The following is a 1324-nucleotide window of genomic DNA, read 5'->3' as shown; positions in this document are numbered from 1 at the left end:
TGTGTGAGGAGCCAGGAGGAAGGGGTAATGCTGCCACCTTTCCTCTCCCTTTCCAGTGGTTCCCTTCTCCCACAGCAGCAAGCAGCCCACAGCCCTGCAGGAGAAATTCACGGCGTGGGAGTGCGACTCAGCGGTGTCAGAAAACAAAGGTCAGTAGGGCTGGCAGGGGTACAGGAGGTCTTTGGGATGGCGACAATGAATGCTGAGATCTGCTCTGACAGCAAGTGGCAGCAGGAGCAGACTGGGGAGAGGCAGACTGCAGAGGAGGGAAGCAGAGAGAAAAAGGGTTTCCTGCTAAGAGCTTAGGGGGAGGAGAGGGCCGTGTTAATGATGTCCTGGAGGGCAGCGTGGCTGTGAACTCTGACCAGACAAAGGGGACAGCAGAGAGTGGCCCAGGGGAGGTTAACAATGGAGCAGTAATAAAAGGGCAGCTCCAGTCAGGGAAAGAAGCAATATCCCCTGTTTCCTGGGGCTAAAGGCCTAAAGGAGACTGTACAGGGAGTAGACAATTCAGATCACCAAAATAACTTAGTCAAGACCTGAGATCTTGCAAGAATTACCAGTTGTATTTACAAACCTGACTGGTCATCCCTCAAGCAATAGGAAAAATGTGTCTGCACTCTCCTTGTTTTTCAAGCACTTTCTGTCAGGAGAAGTGACTTAAGAGAACATGAGCACTGTCCCTGGAGAACTTGGATCTTTGAAATCACAATGTCTCTTGTTGCTAGCATTCATTGCATTAATTTCTATGTTCTTTCCCTACACAGGCCAAGGCTGGATGTGCTGCCCAAAGGGCTGGAAAAGGTTTCAAAACAGCTGCTATTTTCTGTCCCTTGATAAGATGTCCTGGGCTGAGAGTGAGCAGAACTGCACTGGGATGGGCTCCCAGCTGGTGGTGATCAACAGTGAGGAAGAGCAGGTACATGCACAGGGCTGAGAGAGGGGCAGAGCAGCCACAGACACAGTGCTGGGCCCTGGAGGGGACTCAGAGCTCCTCCTTGTCCTGCACTGGGTTCTGTGTGCCACCATCCCTACCCCATAGGGGCTCATGATGGCTCCCTCTGATCAATCCTGCATCTCACGGACATTGCATTCTCCCTCATTTCCAGGTTTTCCTCTCTGTACAGATAAAACAAGGTACAAGAGGACTGAATTTCTTCATTGGTCTGCGAGCAGAGATTAAGGATCAGTGGCAGTGGGTGGACAAGACTCCCTATAATGTGACAGCAGCGTGAGTATCCCTGGCTGGAGAGTGATTGGTGTGGCTCCTGGTAGTGCAAGAAAGAAGGGGAGATGTGAGGGTGTTGTGGGTGTGTGAGAGGGA

The 1324-nt window shown here is 51.5% G+C and overlaps 1 protein-coding gene across 1 annotated transcript; it reads left to right on the top strand.

Moving 5' to 3' along the window:
- Positions 1-43: 43 nt before the first annotated feature.
- Positions 44-1283, top strand: LOC114069367 (C-type lectin domain family 4 member D-like; the record flags this gene model as incomplete). The annotated part of the gene is made up of 3 exons (XM_027906101.1): positions 44-149; positions 768-919; positions 1110-1283. Coding segments are annotated over 3 exons (384 nt in total), but the record flags the coding sequence as incomplete, so codon positions are not given.
- Positions 1284-1324: the final 41 nt, after the last annotated feature.

The sequence above is a fragment of the Empidonax traillii genome, unplaced genomic scaffold, assembly GCF_003031625.1.
Source record: "Empidonax traillii isolate 1590-97213 ecotype Southwest subspecies unplaced genomic scaffold, ASM303162v1 scaffold1246:size530596, whole genome shotgun sequence".
Lineage (NCBI taxonomy): Eukaryota > Metazoa > Chordata > Aves > Passeriformes > Tyrannidae > Empidonax > Empidonax traillii.
The sequence above is the reverse complement of the archived record's forward strand: the minus strand, read 5'-3'. Positions and strand labels throughout refer to the sequence as shown.